General features: G+C 43.7%; 1 protein-coding gene across 4 annotated transcripts in view; it reads left to right on the top strand.

The window, feature by feature from the left end:
* The first annotated feature begins 2,688 nt into the window (after positions 1-2,688).
* The window catches only part of LOC144532017 (sulfotransferase 6B1-like), a 19,572-nt gene continuing 3,977 nt past the window's right edge, over positions 2,689-18,283 (top strand). For 2 of the 4 annotated variants that reach the window (XM_078272486.1, XM_078272487.1), the window contains exons 1-8: positions 2,689-2,993; positions 4,226-4,423; positions 7,508-7,620; positions 12,918-13,007; positions 14,182-14,308; positions 16,512-16,606; positions 17,066-17,216; positions 18,173-18,283. The exon at positions 18,173-18,283 is cut by the window's right edge and continues 9 nt beyond it. In XM_078272486.1, coding sequence (XP_078128612.1) covers positions 2,810-2,993; positions 4,226-4,423; positions 7,508-7,620; positions 12,918-13,007; positions 14,182-14,308; positions 16,512-16,606; positions 17,066-17,216; positions 18,173-18,283 — 1,069 coding nt within the window. In that variant the 5' untranslated portion in view covers positions 2,689-2,809. The remainder of the gene's footprint in view (positions 2,994-4,225; positions 4,424-7,507; positions 7,621-12,917; positions 13,008-14,181; positions 14,309-16,511; positions 16,607-17,065; positions 17,217-18,172) is intronic. The other 2 variants (XM_078272488.1, XM_078272489.1) reach the window with 2 other exon arrangements.

Genomic DNA, 18,283 nt, shown 5'->3' with positions numbered 1-18,283 from the left:
CATGCACACCAACATTAACCACACCTCCATTCCCACAAGCAACAGAATCCTTTACATGTTCTCTGCTCATATGAGACATGAATGAAGATTTGACCCTGAAAACCTTCTCACATGCACTGAAAAAGGCAAACTATCTTTCTCCCACCACTAATGTGAGATTTCAAATGCTCACAGAGATCGGAAAAACCTGTATAAGACCTTGCTGGCTTGGGGATAGCATGCTTTTTGTGCATGTGATTCTGTAATGCGCACACTGACTTCATGTCACAAGGACATTCTGCACCACAACACCACAAGGAAAATTTACATTTGCACGGTTTCTATGCACTTTCACGTGTATTATGTAGCTAGGGATTGTGTCTGTAGAGAAATAACAGTGCTTGCACTTAAACCCCCATGACTAGTTTTCAGCTGTGTTGTGTGAGACTTACCTGTTTTGGTGTTATCTCTCAAACAGTAGTCTGTAGTGTTGTTATCTCTAGTGGAACCTAGCAATGGGGAAAGACTGACAAAAACGATTACATTATGTGAAAATTAGATAAGCTAGCTCTCCAAAACACACACATCAAACAGATAGACACACACTACTGTGTACTGAAATGCACATTTGCAAAAGGAGCTAAAATGAGCGAGTCAATGGGGCTAGCTAGCTAGCTAGTAGTACTGATAGTTTTTCTTTTCTTTTTTTTTACTTGTATTTTATTAGAATCTCGCATACACCTATTTCATTTTTGTTCAGATTCTATGACAAACAATATACATATTCAAGTACAGAAATTACTGATAGCTTTTCACTTACACGAATAAAAGATCAACACACAAAATATATCAAATTGTGTGCTAGCAAGAGTAAGTGGAGCACGTGTTTGCTAACGTTAGCTAGCTGGCTACATAAGCACACAGCCACTCACTCGCGATTCAAACTAATGCTAGTGCTCCACTGCTCATATGCCTAAAAATCTACATTAATCCAGTCTAATGTTGTATATTATGTTATAAATGAATTAAATATATAGATATATTATATATGGTCCGATACTCTTAGCTTATTAATGCCGTATAACTTACTAACTGTCACCAAAGTGAGGAAGCTGTACACACGTACTTACTGTTCTCTCGTTCAATCTCAAAAGAACAACTTACCGTCTGGCGAAATTACGAATCCTACTATGGCCACGCCAAGACCCGCCCTTCACACACTGCTATTGGCCAGGCGTCCATGCTTCCGCAAGGTAACGTAACCCGATTTGTACAGGTCTTATCCCCTGACCAGTGTACTCTTGGCCAAAACACCTAGAAGTTCTAGTGAAACCTTTTGTTGTTGTGGATACCTCTGTGTTAACACCCTTTTCTCTCTGTGCGCAGTCATTTGGAGTCGGCGTCCCCTACGCTACCTGCCACACCACCAGCCCTGTACTTCATGCCCGCCTCGCCTACCTCCACTCCTCCGACCATTGGACTACCACCTCCCCTTTTGCAAGATCTTCTGTACAACTGAGCATTCATTTAAACCCTTTTGCTAACCCAAAACCTTTGAGGACAAATTTCATTTTGTTGTAGATTGTTGTTCCCATCAGTCACTTAGACACAAAAACATGGAAATGTTACTCTTTAAATTCCATCCCGGGTAATGTAGGATCCAGTCAGGATACCTTGGCCTCTGTTGTTTCAGTTTTTATCTTTTCATAACCTCTTTCTTGCAAGTATTATCCAAATATATGGAAGTGCAACAGTACCACCACCCTGGAGTACCTTTTAAAGCGGTAAGTTTGTATGTAAAACAAGAGTCCACTCTTACAAGAACACACGCTGAAGAAACTGAGGAACAGTCTCTATTACACCCCCCCCCCAATCAACTGAGGAAGTAGGATCTCTCGGGTTTCTCCCCTCTCTTTTCTTCTAGGCTATCTGACTTTAATGTTTTTTCTTGTCTTCTTAATGAATTTTGGGGGGCGCTGGGCTAGTTGCCAACTCCTGCTGCTGTTAACGTCTGTCAACATCTGGTGAACATTTCACACGCACACACACACGCACACACACACGCACACACACACACACACACACACACACGCACACACACACACACATAGACACACGCACATAGACGCACACACACACACGCACACAGACACACGCACACGCACATAGACACACGCACATAGACACACGCACATAGACACATGCACATACACACACACACACGCACACACGCACACAGACACTGTGACCACCATATGTGGCTGTTGCCTTAACGACAGTGAGAGGGTCAGTTATGTCCTCTGAGACCATCACAGTCCCAGAGTCAGACCGCACCCACTCCAGTGACACTCCTGTTCTGATACAGAGGTCATTCAGATCTGGCCAGTCCGACCAGACCCCAAAACCAGCAGAGTGGGTATCAAGTTCTCTTTCAACTCTCTGACCCCCGCATCATTCCCTCCATCCGTCCAGCCCCTCTTCTGTAAGACGCACACAGACACACACACACAGACACACACACACACACACACACACACACACACACACACACATGCACACATGCATGCATGCACGCGCACACACACACACACACACACACACACACACACACACACACACACACACACACACACTGTGTAGTAAAAGGAGGAGGTGCCTGGTGCCTCCTCCTCCTTTTACAACTCACACACACCCGTTTTTTCTCTCTCTCTCTCTCTCTTCTTTCTCACTGCTGCTAGCCTGCTACACTCTTTTACTCCTGTTTCAGTTGCTTCTGGATTACTGCCTCTGAGTTTGTGATCTGTGCAGCTTCACACTGTGCTGAATCAGGATGAACAGCAACGCCTCCGTCTCCAAGATGCAGATGGCAAAGGACATGAAGGAAGAGGACAAGCTGTACAGGTACAACGGGGTGTTGTACCCGCGCCTCATGTGCCCCGAGGAAAATCTCCAGGCTCTGCAGAACATCGAAGCCAGAGAGGACGACGTCATGCTGGTGGCTTACCCCAAATGTGGTGAGAGATTAAGATATGATAGCATTTATAAAAGATGTTCAGAACTTCAGACGGCTACAACGCTCATTTAGGATAACGTTTTTAAAGGGTGACAGGGTATTGCTGTGAAAGTTCTCCGATCTTTTATGAATAAAAAAAGTAATACAATGTAGAAATCATAGAAATAAAATGTTTTTTCGATTGTAGAAATACTTTGTTTCATGTAAAAAAAAACATTATACCACAAAGTACCACAAAAACAAACTTTTTAGGCTCTGATCTTTTGTCCCATTCAAAACTAAAGGTCAATTAATTGAGTTTTACGCATGCCCATTTTCCATAAATTGTTATATTATTCACTTGAAATTGTTGAAAGACCATACATTATTCTTACAACACTAATTTCAGAATAATAATAATATAATAATAATAAATTATAAATAAATCCATATTACATGACCACTATCACTCCCCTCCCCAATCTGTCAGAGTTGAGTTGGTCCACAAGTACGAATGTAAATGTATCATTTGGGGGATGGGGGTTAACAATAATCAAACGTGGCCAGTTTAACCCCCCAAAAATGTCATCATAATGATGAATGTAAAATATTAACTGTTATAAAACATTATAAGTGGTTGGCTTTCTTGTTTCAATGTAATTGGCAAGCAAAGAAAAACATTTTTTCACACAAACCCCCCCCACTTGTGGGCGAGACTTGGTGGCGCCAAACCCTTCTCCGTGTTTTCCAAGAGGGTCAGCTTCTCCTCGGACCGCCAACCTCCTATGGCGCCATTTAGATGCTACCAAGCCATCACCTCCCGTTAGCATCCCGTTAGCATCCCATTGACTCCCATTCATTTTGGCGTCACTTTGACAGAGAATACCTTTACATCTGAAGCGTTTAAAGACTCTATTTGTCCGTTGTTTATTTCTAAAGAAACACAACAATGTATAAAAGGCTCCATTACCTTGTAGCTCACGTTATGGCTCCGTAGCAGACGTTTTTATAACAATAGGCTAACGATTGGGTCATAACCACGAGACTTCCTGTCTCATAGTAGAGGAGTTACCGTATAGTACAGGAGAAGCTCTCAGGCAGTTTGGACTTCCATCAGCTGTTTAAGTGTAATGACTAATGTTAACTATCATTTTAGTGATCAATAATGAGCCTGTGTCTATGTTATCTCCTTACATATACCTACGCTCTCCGTCTCTGCTAGATTGGGAATGATTGAGATTTCTCTTGGCACAGCTACCAGAAGACTTCCAACTTTCAGACAGGTTGCTCACGTCACATCTACGTCTTCAAGCTCAGTTGGAGGCTGCTCAGTAACGCTCAGCCATCACCGGGAAAGAGCTTCTAATGTCCTTCACTGGTCTCCGTCCAGAGACATGGGACCTGGTGGTCCATTCTTATATACTCTATGGTGTTTTCCAAGCATACAGCTTCGTGAGTTTATTCAGTATGCAGAGAAGTGTAAAAGACCGGTTCACAGTCTGTGCTTCTTTTCCTAGAACTCATATTTCTTTCTTAGGACTTTGTGCAATAAATCCATATTCTTACATCTAATATTGATAGTCTTTTGTCCATATCTTATTCATTTTCGGTCCTTTTGTTGTCGTTAGCTGTGATGCTAAAGCAGTTTTAGCTTTCCCATGATGCTTCTGAGCGTTTTTGACCAATCAGAGGAGTTGCTTTCAGGGCCCGTGAAATAAAGTTGGAAAAATACAAATTAGACCGACCCACAATGCTGCAATATACTGTATTGATTTTGGCTTTTTGAATTGAGACTTTTGAATATAGTGCTCACTGCTCATATGCATACATGTATGTAGTGGGACAAGTTAGTAAAATACATTTGAGAAATACTCTTGATTATGTCTGATATTTTTGCCAGGAGGACAGCACAGGTAAAGGAGGTGGTGGACGGGGTGGTGGACGGGGGGGGCTTTGAGGTATAGTGCCCCAGGGGCACCACATTGTCTTAATACGGGCCTGGTTTTATGTGACTCATTTTAAGCCCATTCCTGATGTTTTACTAACCCTGAGTATTTGAACTGCCTGAACTTAATTACTTCTGTTTCACAATGATCACTGGCGCTGTGGTGCCGAAACGTGCACTAATGTGGCGAGGATGTATTGATATTTAATGTCTTTTCTGTTAAGAACACAAAGAGCTCACAGTGCGGTTTCCAGAGGAAGAAAGGCGTGACATTCCTGCTGTCGGCGTGGTGCGTTTAAGGAATGTGACATGTTGTTCTTTTTGGGGGTTTTGGATTCACCTTTGAAATGATTTTTGCACACCAGCTGGCTCATGGAGCAACGGCAGGAAGGCAAACCAGTTAATCATCTATGGAGGAATGTTAGATGACACACACCCGTCCTACGTCTCCATTCATTGGGGCCCCAATTTGGACCGGAGCCCTGACTGACTATTTCTATATATATTCATCTGTGTGACTGTACCTCCATCTGTCTGGCCATTTGGAGCCTCTTTTTTAAACGGCTGAACGTCCCCTTTTAACCCTTATGTTGTCTTCCATTCAACCGTGCAATTGCCGTGTTGGTGGTGAGCATGAATTGTAAAGTAATGTATTTCAATGGGAAGCTTATTTCGTGATCACAGAACGATTACGGTAGCGAGTAGTATTGATAAGCCGAAAATCCGCACATGGAGGTTGGTTTGGGGGGTGGATGGGTCAAACAACACAGGACTTTCACCCTGAAGACCGGGGATCTTGTCCCGCGTGTTGCAGTTCCTTTCCGCATTATTCTCTTCCTTACCTCAACCGTCCCGTTGTTTGTGGCCGGCATATGACGTTTCATGTCCCCGTTGTGGCGTGCTACAGAGATTACGGATCGTGTCCCTGCGCCCAGGGATCATGTCCCGCGTGTGGCGGTCCGTCCCGTTGTTGTCTTCGGCGTGTCGCGTTTAATTTCCCTGTTGTGGCGTCCCCCAGAGCAGCCCAGTTCGTGAAATGGTCACGTTCGAAAATCCTGACCTGTACGCGAAATAAACGAGAAAATCCTGACTTGTACGCGAAATAAACGAGAAAATCCCGACCTGTACGCGAAATAAACGAGAAAATAGCGATCTGTACGCGAAATAAACGAGAAAATCCCAACCTGTACGCGAAATAAACGAGAAAATCGTACAAAAATCGGGACCTGTACGCGAAATAAACGAGAAAATCCCGACCTGTACACGAAATAAACGAGAAAATCGCGACCTGTACGCGAAATAAACGAGAAAATCGCGACCTGTACGCGAAATAAACGAGAAAATCGCGACCTGTACGCGAAATAAACGAGAAAATCGCGACCTGTACGCGAAATAAACGAGAAAATCGACAGAAAATCGACCTGTACGCCGAAATAAACGAGAAAATCGTACAAAAATCGGGACCTGTACGCTGAAAAGAAACGAGAAAATCCCGACCGTCCGCGAAATAAACGAAAAATCGCACCCTGTACGCGAAATAAACGAGAAAGTCGCGACCTGTACGCGAAATAAACAAGAAAATCCCGACCTGTACGCGAAATAAACGAGAAAATCGCGACCTGTACGCGAAATAAACAAGAAAATCGCGACCTGTACGCGAAATAAACGAGAAAATCGCGACCTGTACGCGAAAGAAACAAGAAAATCCCGACCTGTACGCGAAATAAACGAGAAAATCCCGACCTGTACGCGAATCAATATACGTTATATATATCAAAATAACGTGACCATTTCACGAACTGGTGTGAGACCGGGTTGTATCACCACTAGTTTTACACTTATTTTTGGAATTCATGGTCAATAAACCTCATTTATAGAAAGCTATACCTAATTCTTGAGATAAAAAAGCAGAAATTATGACTTATTTAGACTAATATTAAAGGAAGGATACTCACAGAAGGGTATATGTCAACGTTCAGTCGGGATACTGTTTAGAAACATTTGAAACAAATGAAATAAAACACCCTAAGATTCAGTGAAAGTAGAGATCTGATATCTTGTGTGTGGAATCATCCATGTTATTTTTGGGTAATTACAGTTAGGTAGTTTATTAGCCGTTTATAGGCCAGTAATATTCTTTCACTGCTTTCTCCAAGTGTGTTGCAGGAATTTACAGGTTATTACAGACGCGTTTTGAATGTTTTAATCGCTTTTTCTGACATTTTTGACGCTTTTTTCAACGTTTTTGTCACCTTTCTTGAGGTTTTTTTCTATGTTTTTATTGCCTTTTTTTGACATTTTTTGCCTCTTATTTCGAGTTTTTTTTTAAAAACATTTTTTTTCAAAGTTTTTGGAACTTTTCTCAATACATGCAGACATGTCCCGGGACCTCCCTAGATAGTTGGAGTCCCGTGTTAGTTTGACCTATCCAACTTGGCGCTCTTATATTTCCTCACCTTACTTCCTGCTTTACTCCCTTCAGAACTATTACGCCCACAATAAGACACAAATATGTCTTAACTGTCGTCGCTGCATTAAGTGACCGGTGTGTGTGTGTGTGTGTGTGTGTGTGTGTGTGTGTGTGTGTGCAGGTTTTAACTGGATGGTGGGGGTGATGAGGAAGGTCATTGCAGAGGCCAAGGGCGTGAAAACAGAATCCAAGATGCCGCCGCTGATCGAATTTATGGGACCGGATGTCGTAAAGGTACTCACTGGATGTGTGTGTGTGTGTGTGTGTGTGTGTGTGTGTGTGTGTGTGTGTGTCAGTGGTGGAATGTAACTAAGTACATTTACTTCAGTACTGTACTTAAGTACAAATGTTGAGGTATTTGTACTTTACTTAAGTCTTTTTCTTTTCATGTCACGTTCTACTTCTACATCTGACAGCTTTAGTTTCTTTACAAATTAGTCTTTTACACACAAAACATATGAAGAATGTCCGATTCAAGTCCGAATCCAGGACTTGAGTCCGAATCATAGACCGTATAATATTAATGGACAGCGCATGTGTGACGTCACCCATTGGTTTGTGGAGATCTGCTATGAGTCGTTGAGTTTGCCGTTACGGGCGCAGCCATCCTGGTTGAGGATGTGACGATTTAAGACGAGAGGGAGGAGTGGGGGAGGAGCTGCTTACACTCTACGTTACGTTACACACTTTCACTGGCAATCACATCATTGCCACGCCCTAAAACACCCCCATTATCGCAGATTTTAAAATCAACGAGACCATAATTCAAAACATGAACATCATTCTGTGTTGCAGAAGACTTAAAACTAGCGATTGAGACCATAAACTCATTATGAAAATGTTTACTGAGGTAATAAATCAAGAGAGAAGTGGGTCACTTTCTCATAGACGTCTACAGAAACCGAACTCCTTTTGCAACCGCACGTGTCGCCCCCTGCTGGACTTCAGATAGAAAGCAGGTTTAAGGAGTCTCCCCCTGCTGGACTTCAGATAGAAAGCAGGTTTAAGGAGTCTCCCCCTGCTGGACTTCAGATAGAAAGCAGGTTTAAGGAGTCTCCCCCCTGCTGGACTTCAGATAGAAAGCAGGTTTAAGGAGTCTCCCCCCTGCTGGACTTCAGATAGAAAGCAGGTTTAAGGAGTCTCCCCCCTGCTGGACTTCAGATAGAAAGCAGGTTTAAGGAGTCTCCCCCCTGCTGGACTTCAGATAGAAAGCAGGTTTAAGGAGTCTCCCCCCTGCTGGACTTCAGATAGAAAGCAGGTTTAAGGAGTCTCCCCCCTGCTGGACTTCAGATAGAAAGCAGGTTTAAGGAGTCTCCCCCTGCTGGACTTCAGATAGAAAGCAGGTTTAAGGAGTCTCCCCCTGCTGGACTTCAGATAGAAAGCAGGTTTAAGGAGTCTCCCCCTGCTGGACTTCAGATAGAAAGCAGGTTTAAGGAGTCGCCCCCTGCTGGACTTCAGATAGAAAGCAGGTTTAAGGAGTCTCCCCCTGCTGGACTTCAGATAGAAAGCAGGTTTAAGGAGTCTCCCCCTGCAGGACTTCAGATAGAAAGCAGGTTTAAGGAGTCTCCCCCTGCTGGAGTTCAGATAAAAAGCAGGTTTAAGGAGTCTCCCCCTGCAGGACTTCAGATAGAAAGCAGGTTTAAGGAGTCTCCCCCTGCTGGAGTTCAGATAGAAAGCAGGTTTAAGGAGTCTCCCCCTGCTGGACTTCAGATAGAAAGCAGGTTTAAGGAGTCTCCCCCTGCTGGACTTCAGATAGAAAGCAGGTTTAAGGAGTCTCTCCCTGCTGGACTTCAGATAGAAAGCAGGTTTAAGGAGTCTCCCCCTGCTGGAGTTCAGATAGAAAGCAGGTTTAAGGAGTCTCCCCCTGCTGGACTTCAGATAGAAAGCAGGTTTAAGGAGTCTCCCCCTGCTGGACTTCAGATAGAAAGCAGGTTTAAGGAGTCTCCCCCTGCTGGACTTCAGATAGAAAGCAGGTTTAAGGCACTTCCGCATTTGCAGCACTTCGCCGAACCGGATGCATTGTCCATTAATATTATACAGTCTATGGTCCGAATCCAGGACTCGAGTCCGAATCCAGGACTCGAGTACTCCATCACTGCCTATTACACATAAAAGTAATCAGAAATGTCATCCAACTTCAGAGTCCTATTTCATGAATGCTTGAGGACGGTTTCATAAATCCTCGAGTCAGAGTCAAAGTTTGAGTCATCAGTTTTCGAGTCCAAGTCGTGTCACGAGTCCAGAGAATAGCAACTCAAGTTGGACTCGAGTCCGCTGAGTTTTGGGGCTGAGCCCCGAATGTTTACAACGTCTGGCTCCGCCTCTGTTTCACAATAAGAAAGTTTTTTCATAGATAAGAGGCAGATGGTGGTTACAGACAGACAGAGATAAAGTCTGGCTCTGTTTGCGTGAGACCACAGTTTCTGCTGAGTCACAGACATCAGATGTTATCTAACACAGAGCCGTAAATGGTAACTGCTACATGCGATAAAAGCTTGTTCTGCAGGTCCAGGCAGCTTTTCAAGATTCCTTTTATTATCATTCAGTTTCTGGCCAGTGCAACCCTCCCAAAAACCTAGTATAATTTCCTTTACATAAATAAAGACATTAGCACCATAACTTGATGCAAGTTCAGTTAAGCCCTTGACTCTCAGTGTGTTCATGCCAACGTTGCAAGCCATTATTATACGCTCTGATTCCTTCTGTGGAAGAAAAACAAACAGAAACCAATTCTTCTTTAACAAAAGCTGACGGTTAGGGTGTCGGCCTGTTGGCACTCAGACAGAAGCGAAACAAGTTCAGAGTCTCTGCGGTTTTGTCACCGCAACACGACAACAGACATTACTGCCTACAAGATCAGAGACCGATGTGTAATCAGAAAACACATTCTTACATCCACTTTATGAAGGACTCAAACTGAAATGCAGATGTTCTTTATGTTTCAACTGTTCAATCAGGATAGGGTGACCAGATTTCTCGGAACTAAAAACGGGATCACTGCGCGTGACCGTAGTGCTCGTGCACGCACACGCTTTTTAACAGGAACATGTGCCAGCCCAGGTCAGACACAGACACAGACAGATTAGACACAATATTGCCAACAGCACACGTAGGCCTACTGCTCACAACATAATGGGGTATCTCAGTTAATATTCATGAATTGTCTTGGTATGTAGCCTACAGATCTAGGAAATAATATTAAAAGACATTGAGTGAGTTTCGTGTGGGACCAACTTATATTTTTTTGCAGAAAAATAATCATGATCATGCTTAATAAATCATAATTCATAATGATGTGCCCACGTACCTAATGCTTTAGTTGTGTTGTTCATGTATAAGGTCACGAATGACAGACTATGAACACGTCAATTCCTGATGATTCATGGGATATTAAGGAATGCAGTAACACATAAATCATTAATTACATAATGCATAATAATACATAGCCTACATCAATTCATTCATGCATGAATTCATGATAAGTCATGTACCCTTACCGTAAAGTGTTACCAGTGTTATTCTAACCAACAACACACACACACACACAAGTGTAATCTCATTTGATAGAGCAGATAGCTTCCCTATTGGAAATATTCATTCCATATATTTGTTAGAGGAGTGAATATGCTCAAGAATCAATGTGTTGGTTGAAAGCCTACTGTGAAATCGTGCACAGGTGTCACCAAAATTGGCCTGTGTTGACGAGTAGCGTCTTTAAGGTGGGAATGGTCATGCGGTTCCTCTCTCGTCATGCGCGACTAGACCAGATTAGAGCAGACGTAGTAACAATGTCTGAAACAATGTCTGATAATATTAATGAAATAAGCTGGTTTTACAACTAGACCAGAACACAGGACCTTCTTCCTGTATTTACTTTCTTGCTCCCGCCCCCCAGACATATCCGACCAATAAGAGGGCTGGATGTTCTTGTCTGATTTGTAATGACGCATTTTGGTACGCTTGGATTTTTCCAGATGTGAAACCAAACCAAACCAAACCGACCGAGGGCAAATCGCTCCAAGTTTACTAACTCACCAACTGATTCGGACCAAAGCAAACCAACTACACGCAACTCAGAATTGGGACTGTCCAGGTCAAACCGGGACATCTGGTCACCCTAAATCAGGAACACATGGTTTGGTGTTTGTGAAGAATTAATCATGTTGAAACCTTGAAAAATAACAGACTTCAAGTTCAAAACATTATTCTCTTTCTTACGGAGCCCCTAATGGGACATGGGCACACAAGATACTTTCTGTTGGGCACAAGAAACTTTTCTTGTCTCATGTTCACAAGAAACGAATCTGAGTACCAGTCAGCATAGCTGCACACATAGCTTTACGGTAGTTCGTTAGCATCATTTTGCTAGCCTTAGATTGGTTTCTCAAGAGCACAAGATACTTCCGCGTGTTCATGAAAAAAGTATCTCACTCCCAACCCTTAATCTACTGACGCTTGGTCAGTGGCTCTCTTACAACGGTAGCGAGTAGTACAAAAGACCAAAAATCCGTACAAAGGCAGGTTGGGGGGTGGATGGGTCAAACAACACAAGACTTTCACCCAGGAGGCCGGGGTTCATGTCCCGTTCTTGTCCCGCGTGCCACTGAAATGTACATTTTGTAACCCCAAACCACAATCTTCCTAAACCTAACTGTGGGAGCGTAGGGCCTAATTTAAAGAAAAATCTTAGAAATGTGTGAACACAGGGCTGTGTGAACATAGGGCTGTGGGAACGTAGGGCTGTGTGAACGTAGGGCTGTGGGAACGTAGGGCTGTGGGAACGTAGGGCTGTGGGAACATAGGGCTGTGTCAACATAGGGCTGTGGGAACATAGGGCTGTGGGAACATAGGGCTGTGGCAACATAGGGCTGTGGGAACGTAGGGCTGTGGGAACGTAGGGCTGTGGGAACGTAGGGCTGTGGGAACATAGGGCTGTGGGAACATAGGGCTGTGGGAACATAGGGCTGTGGGAACATAGGGCTGTAGGAACATAGGGCTGTGGGAACATAGGGCTGTGGGAACATAGGGCTGTGGGAACATAGGGCTGTGGGAACATAGGGCTGTGGGAACATAGGGCTGTGGGAACATAGGGCTGTGTCTTCTTAGAAATGTGGGAACATAGGGTTGTGGGACCACTGGGCTGTGGGAACATAGGGCTGACCTCCTAAAACGATGCTAAAGGAGACGTTGTGTGTCAATCACAAACGCCAAAGGCATCTTACCAAGTGTCACTTTTTGATGCGATGGAAGTGGAAAAGTGTTGGCACACGAGCAATGATCTCGTGCTCCCAAGAAAGTTTCTTGTATGCACCAGAACAGTAAATGTTTCCTTCTTTTAACAATAAACACCATCTTTCCTCAATCTTTACCAAACAGTTTTAGTTGCCTAGACTTAACCAAACCTTTACCAAAGCTCTGAACAGTTATGATTCGCCCTGGGGGATAACTGACAAATGATAAGAAATGTATCCTCTGTTCGTGCATAGCAGCATATGAAAGTATATTGTGTAATAGATGATCTCCCCCTTCAGGTTCTGGATGAGACACCCTCTCCGAGGTTACTGGGGACTCACTTGCACCATGACAACATCCCCAAATCCTTCGGTGCAAAGAAAACTAAAGTAAGTGTCACAATGTCTGCATCGTGAAAGAAAAACAGACAGTATTATTATCACATACATCTGATCGCCTCTCATAGCTGGGGGCGTGGCTTGGGGCGGAGTTGCCGTTGGGGGAAAAACAATCCTTTCCCCCTGACCGGATAATATAGTGTGAATCCATTGCTACTCAAAAGCACTTTTGGCGCTTGACAGAGCAAGATACATAATATGTCTGTATATCATAAGTGACTGGACAAAAGACCCAACGGAAAGGCTAGAGGTGTCGTTTCCCGACATTTTTTGTCTTCCCTGATTGATTATCCAGGTAATCAATCAGGCAGCAACATGAAGAATTACAGGTCCCTGGAGGCTCAACATTTTTTCACCAGTGGCTTTGTGGGAGTGGTTTTACATCACAAAATACCAAGGAGCGACATTTGTTTATTTCGTTGTGATGTGAAGCCATCTTGGAGGGTTACCGAAAAGCCCCATCAAACCTGAGTTTAATTTTTTAAACCTGCAGCAAGACAACACCGATCTTGATCCTGATCTTAAGTATAGAAAAGTTAAGATCGGGATTTTTTTTTAACTTATTTGTGGTGCAGAACGCCACACAGAAATTTTTCGGTATTGTAAATATGGTAACGATTAACCGCTAACAAGGTCTACGCTCATTACTTTGAATGGTTTGTTTTCCCCCACGGCATAACGGAAATGACGTTTTAGTGGGCGTTTCCCAGTTATGCTGACCAAGTCTTTACGGTGCAGTTTATTAACTCTGGAAGACTTGGAGTTCAGCTTTTCTTTGAGAAAAGAACAAAGAACGGCTCTGAACTTACTCTGACTACGTCACCTTCTTCGTTGCTCTGCCTGGTTGTGGCGCTGTCCTATTTCGTGCAGAGGGAATTTGAAAGACAACCGTTTATCCCGCCCCTCGGATTGAGCCCTGTCAATGGTGAGTTCCCAGACCCAACATCTGGATGTGGGTCTGGCTTGTCAGGCTATATGTTTAGGGCATTTCCTCTCTAACTGGGATGTTTTGGGACCAATTGGTGGGATTGCTGTGGACGAAGTACACACAGATATACACTGGTAAGAGCCAATGAGGTTTAACCATGTATCAGCATTAAACACTCTCTTCTTTTTCTTCTTTCCATATTCTTTTCTTTCTCTCTCTTTTTCATGTGTTGTACAGATGCTGGTGATCTTCAGGAACCCTAAAGACACTCTGGTCTCCTTCTATCATTTCACCAATAACAACCCGGTCCTTCCATCCATGCAGTCCTGGGAATCCTTCTACTCTACCTTCCTGAGTGGAGATGGTGAGAAAACACACACAACAAAATGTTATCACAACTTAAACAACGCATTCTCATGAACGGGTTTGCATGATATTTGTTATGTACAACAATTCTTTTAATATCTTACGAAACTATGGTGACTCTCGGCCGGTCACATGATAGTTAAGTTTAGCCGAGAAAAGGGGACTGTGAGTCGGGTACAGAGCACCGTGAGGCGACGGTCCTTTCAGTGGGGCGTTGTAGTTGAGTTAGGCTGACAAGTCTGGATTGACGCCGATTCATTTACCGGATAGTTCCGGCGCCGCCTCACCTTCTGCTTCCTTTGTGTTTGCGTTAAACTCCGGTGGATTCAAGGAACATCAACCACAACCTCTGAGCTACCAAGCTAACGTTACACGCTGACAACGTTTTGAAAAAGATTTGGACGGTGCAATAAGTCAGGCCTGCTCGGTTGTTTCGGGGAATGATTGTAAAGATTTACAAAGAATGTGTTTGGTAGCCTAGAAATCTAGACGCAGCCTAGCAGTAGCAAATGTAATTTGCAGCCAGGGAGTCTAACAACTCTCCGTTGGCTTGCGAGCTGGAAAAAACTAACTCTGGCCGGGCCAATCACATTGTGTATAGAGTCTGTGGGCGGGGCTTATGGCTGCTGCTGCTGGAGAACAGCGGTCTTTCGAATCGACTTTGGCCGCGACTCTGGAAGACTTGGAGTTCAGCTTTTCTTTGAGAAAAGAACAAAGAACGGCACTGAAGTCATTCTTAAAAAAGGAAGATGTGTTCGGAGTTTTGCCGACCGGTAATCCATCAACTAGCTCTGCTACCTTCTCCGTTGCTCTGCCTGGTTGTGGCGCTGTCCTATTGCGTGCAGAGGGAATTTAAAAGACAACCGTTTATCCCGTCCCTCGGATTGAGCCCAGCCAATGGTGGGTTCCCAGACCCAACATCTGGATGTGGGTCTGACTTGTCAGGCTATATGTTTAGGGCATTTCCTCTCTAACTGGGATGTTTTGGGACTGATTGGTGCGATTGGTGTGATTGCTGTGGACGTACACACGGATATACACTGGTAACAGCCAATGAGGTTTAACCATGTATCAGCTAATTTAAACAGCTCACGTTACTGTATTGTGTGAACGGTTAACTTCATTTAATATTGGATGTGCCGTTTTCTTTTGCGGGGTGCAAATGTTCCACCAAAACAAGTTCCTTCCTGAGACTATTTAGCAGAGCCACCGTCGCTGCGTCCGGAGCATAGCACTGCCCAAGAGCATCTGTAGTGTAGCCAGACCTTACTCCTTAGTGCTGTGGAGATAGAGCTGGCTATGCAAGACTAGCTGACAAAAGGTGACCGTCATGTAGTACTCCCGGGACACAAACACCCGTTTCCTGGTGAAAGTCTTGTGTTTTCTCCTTAACTTCTTCAGGACATGAACACCTGTTTCCTGGTGAAAGTCTTGTGTTTTCTCCTTAACTTCTTCAGGACATGAACACCTGTTTCCTGGTGAAAGTCTTGTGTTTTCTCCTTAACTTCTTCAGGACATGAACACCTGTTTCCTGGTGAAAGTCTTGTGTTTTCTCCTTAACTTCTTCAGGACATGAACTCTGCTCCCCGGCTTGAAAGCTCTGTGTTTTAGGAGCCAAACCTCCCCCCCGACCTCCTCCCTATGAGGATCTTCACGCTCTTATACAGCAGCAGTCAGTGTGCTGCTGACAGTAATAAATATGTAGAAATCAGAAATAACAGTGCATTACTTTTTGTAGCTATATGTAGTGCTTTCTGTAGTGCGGACGGCAGACCTAAAGTCCTAACTGTGGAGCGTTATTTAGCACGACACGGATTCCTTAAATCATGTAGTTTCCTGTCATACCAACATCTTCACTCTAGCTTTAAAACCGAGCCTCTTGAAAGATCAATCTCAGAATCTTAGAAATCATTATCGAATCATTCAAATGAAGATCGTTTTTTTAAAACTCAGCCCTAAAAATGATCATATTTAGACATGTAACCAGTATCACAATGGAATATAGTTATTTAAACGCTGTTTAAACAACAGTTATAGGTGTCAGTTTGGTTTAAAACTTTATCTTTAGCCCAGTTTTAATCAAAACTGTGTCTGTGTGTGTGTGTGTGTGTGTGTGTGTGTGTGTGTGTGTGTGTCAGTGTGTGTGTGTGTGTGTGTGTTTGTGCGTGCGTCTGTGCATGTGTGTGTGTGTGTGTGTGTAGTTCCCTGGGGTTCGTACTTTGATCATGCTTTGGCCTGGGAGAAGAGGATGGACGACCCCAACGTCATGATTGTCACCTATGAAGAGCTCAAACAGGTGTACATCACACACTTGTGGCTTTAAAAAACTGTATAGGATTTAGATAAAGAAGTTATTTATTATTATTATATTATTTTACATGTTCAAAAGTCCCTTCATCAGTTTATTTCTATGAAAAATGATCCTGTAGAGAGTTGAAACTTGCTGTAGAGAGACGGGGTCAGTCCTATGTTCCCACATTTCTAGGACATTTTCAAAATGAGGTCTTGTGTTCCTACATTTCCCTTCAATTTAAGCCTTATCCTCCCACAACATTTTTTAGGGTTAGGGGGTTAGGTGGATACAATCTGATACAAATTTATGAAAAAGGAAATGTGAGAACATAGGGCCTAATTTTGAAAAAGATCTTAGAAATGTGGGAACATAGGCACACTCCCAGAGAGACAACCAGTCCCAGTCAACATTGAGTAGAAGTGTCCGTCTGTAACGGCTCTGAATCTGCTTCCTGTCCTGCAGGACCTGAGCGAGGGCGTGCGTCAGATCTCCACCTTCTTCGGCTTCAGCCTGACGGAGGCTCAGGTGCAGCAGATCGCAGAGCGGAGCACCTTTACCGCCATGAAGGAGGACAACTCCCTCGGTACTATGGGAAACGTGATCTTCAGAAAAGGTGCTTTCAATCCTTCACATTTTTACAGGCTATGGTGTGAACCACCATGCTGTTTTTTTTTCTGGTCTCTGTTAGCGCTGTGAGTCCAAAAAAAGAAAAGAGCGATGACTACAGCAGAGGCTGCATGTGTCTACGAAAATGCACGGACCATCGTGGCTGTGCGATCAGTACAAGTCGATACAGACATTACATAGTATACACTAACGCCATGTAACGCACGCTGGACTCGTTCATAATGAACAGCCATCACTCTGTGAGTAGAGAATCCAGTCTGCAGTGTAGTTCAGACACTTCATTGATAAACCAGAGATTGGCTTTATGGTCAAAGATAGTTTTTGTATAATTAACTTCCACTTCCAACACTGCTCAGGACACTTTACAGATAGAGTGGGTCTAGACCACACTCTATAATATACAAAGACCCAACAATTCCCCCCAAGAGCAAGCATTTGGTGCGACAGTGGCGAGGAAAAACTTCCTTTAAACAGGCAGAAACCTCAGACAGACCCAAGCTGTTGGTGGGCGGCCATCTGCTGCTGCCGGTTGGGACACAGAGACACTGATACAGATATACTGATATGGAGACATATGATATAAAATAATTACAGCAGTTGTTATGATGAACAGTGGCAATTATAATACCAATAAAGATAATAGAACTATGACTAGAAATAATAGTAGTAGCAGTGTAGGGCGTAGCAGGGCGTAGAGCAGGACCAGGGCAGCAGCTGCAACCACGATCCAGATGCCACCACAATCCAAGGAAATCTGCGAGGCTAGAAAACATAAGGACTCCGGGGAATAAGCTCCCCGGAGCTTAGTTAGTAACAAGCATTACCAGGACATAAATGCACACAGATGGAAAGAGAGAGGACAAACAATACAATGACATAAATAACTAAAATGTCTTCTGTAATCAGAGGGTTTAACTGTGTGATATTTTTGTCCCCGAGCAGGCGAGGTCGGGGACTGGAAGAACCACTTCACACCAGAACAGAGCCGAGAGATGGACGAAGCCTTCAACAAACACCTGGCAGGAACCAGGCTGGGAGACAAACTCAACTACC

The sequence above is a fragment of the Sander vitreus genome, chromosome 17 (assembly GCF_031162955.1).
Source record: "Sander vitreus isolate 19-12246 chromosome 17, sanVit1, whole genome shotgun sequence".
In the NCBI taxonomy this organism is placed as follows: Eukaryota; Metazoa; Chordata; class Actinopteri; order Perciformes; family Percidae; genus Sander; species Sander vitreus.
This window is presented reverse-complemented; position numbering and strand designations above follow the sequence as displayed.